Source organism: Bison bison, unplaced genomic scaffold (assembly GCF_000754665.1).
Source record: "Bison bison bison isolate TAMUID 2011002044 unplaced genomic scaffold, Bison_UMD1.0 scf7180017851897, whole genome shotgun sequence".
NCBI lineage: Eukaryota > Metazoa > Chordata > Mammalia > Artiodactyla > Bovidae > Bison > Bison bison.
The window spans coordinates 6,538-9,071 of NW_011482470.1; the positions used below are offsets into that span (position 1 = coordinate 6,538).

Here is a 2,534-nt window from a genome sequence, read left to right on the forward strand (position 1 = left end):
ACTTCTTTATTAAGTGATGAAATTCCCACAGGATCCTGATTTGGCCACTGTAAAACACTGATTCACTGATTCAATAATATTTGACACATTGTATTGTGAGGTACTGATAAGTTCATAGGAAATTGAACATGACAGAATAGTATGTCAGAGGTTGTGTACAATGACTTTAAAAAAATGTTCAGAGGGAAATGAACTGTGGTGACAACTCCCACCACACCAAAGTCTTGCAAATTTAAATGAAAACAAAATCCTGATTCCTAGTCCATTCTTCCATCCATGGGCAATAAGATTGTTTCCATATCTTACTTACTATGGTGGGAAAGTTTATGAAATGGGCACTATAGTACTTAAATCTTGCTTAGTAATAAAATTCCTGAAATATTGAAGGGAGAAATAAAATTGAAGTGCAGATTTCTCTTCTCAGATCTCAGTGAAAAGAAAAAAATAAATTCCTTTGGGAATTTCAAAGTAAGTCATTTTTCTGACTTGTGAATATGTCACTTCATTTTTCTGGACCTCAATTTAATCATCTAAAATATAATTTCTAAGCCTGTAGCTCTAAGTTACAGGTATTCACAATCATAATTGATAATATTTGTAGTATTTATCTAAGGCTATTTTTTAATAAAAATAATCTAAATTTCTGAAAATTTTTATGACATAGAAAGCCTTCAAGGCTTATAAAGTATTAATAGAGGGCTTGAAAATAAATAAATGTAGCTAAGAAAATGTGAATACTAAATTTCTTTTAATTTTAAAGATAAATAATTTTTAAACAGTTTATGAAATGATTGCCTCTCCTTAGAATCCATACATTTGTTTTCACCAAATTAATTAAAGTTTAATTAGCATTAAGTAGTTATGAAAAAGAGCTAATGGCCTGAAAGACTAAAACAATTCTATTTACATACCAATTTGAATGATTATCAGAGAATAAATTTGCTGACTTTATTCATTCTACCCTTCACTAATATTGCTGCTTAGGACATTGTGACTTTAAAGAATTGAACTGAAGGGCCCCTTGGTCCACTGCCCTGAGAAGAGTACAAAGTTAATTGGTTGCTTGTTTGCTTTGGATTCTTTTGTTCCAGTTACTAAACAAATTATGCATGCATGCTAAGTTGCTTCAGTCCTGTCAACTTTTTGGAACCCCTTGGACTGTAGTCCTCCAAGCTCCTCTGTCCATGGGATTCTCTAGGCAAGAATACTGGAGTGGGTTGCCAGGCCCTCCTCTAGGGATCACTTCCCAGCCCAGAGATCGAACCTCATCCATCGGCAGGAGAGTTCTTTACCACTAGCTCTATCTGGGAAGCCCAAACAAATGATAGATTTAACAAAATTTTATAGTCACTTTTACACACACAGCTTTGTTCCTAAGTATCAATGTACTTTAAATCTAGTGTTTTGCCCAGAACATAAAAAAATGTTATTTTATTAAAAGCAATAATCAGCCATATAATATTGGATGACATTAGGAAGCCCAATTTCTCATTAAAATTAGTAGAAAGTTGCTGTATAAAACAGGGAGCTCAGCCTGGTGCTCTGTGACAACAAAGAGGGGTGGAATAGGATGGGAGTGGGAAGAAGGTTCGAGAGGGAAAAGACATATGTATATTTATGGCTGATTCACATTGTCATATGGCAGAAACCAAACATTGGAAAGCAAGGTAAACAAATTGTAAAGCAATTATTCCCCAATTAAAAAAGAGTTATGAAATAAATTTAGTCTTCAATATTTTAATTTCTAAAATAGGGGGAAATGGTATATACCTACTTTATAGAACTCCTTTCTTCCTATAGAAGTTAATTTTCAAAAAACAGCTTATTAAAAATCATTTAATAAACCAAAGGTTGTTAATTCACTTTTAATTTGGCAAATAAGTTGATATACAAAAAACACTAAAGAAACTACTGTATTCCAGAAAGTTAGTGATTATATCACTGTACAAGTCCAGAAAGTAATGGGTTCCATTTAATTAAAGACGATAACATTGCATAAATGCATGGTTATTTTCAGCTGATTTTAGAAGTATATACTTTGAAATAACTTTATATTTGAATTTGAAAATGCCAGAAAAAAAGGTTATTATAAATTGGAGATGTTCACATTTTTAAACATCAAGAAGTGTCTTGAAATGATTTTTAGGCTAGGGTGACTTAACATATATCTAAAATATCTTGGGTTTCAAAGGCAGTAAAATGTATACAAAAGCAACTATGTGTCTAAAAGCACAATTTGTTTTCTTTGTTTGTTTGTTTCTAATTTTGCTTTTGAATACATAGGAAATCTGAGTTGCCACCAAGGAAAAAGCAGGTTCCTCTGGGAGATGTATGCTTACTCTCTGAGGCCTTTCATTCATCTTGGCAGGACTTATTGTTGGTGGAGCCTGTATTTACAAGTACTTCATGCTGAAGGTAATATTAATGAAAGTTATTATCTTTTGGATTACTAATTGTTACGTATTTCAGATCAGATCAGTCGCTCAGTCGTGTCCGATTCTTTGCAACCCCATGAATCGCAGCACGCCAGGCCT

The 2,534-nt window shown here is 32.9% G+C and overlaps 1 protein-coding gene across 1 annotated transcript in view; it reads left to right on the plus strand.

The window, feature by feature from the left end:
• The window catches only part of ITM2A (integral membrane protein 2A), a gene marked incomplete at its 3' end in the record, with an annotated part of 11,112 nt that overhangs the window by 5,467 nt on the left and 3,111 nt on the right, over nt 1-2,534 (plus strand). Inside the window, 1 exon segment of the mRNA XM_010851799.1 lies at nt 2,284-2,415. Within this exon segment, the coding sequence (XP_010850101.1) occupies nt 2,284-2,415 (132 nt within the window).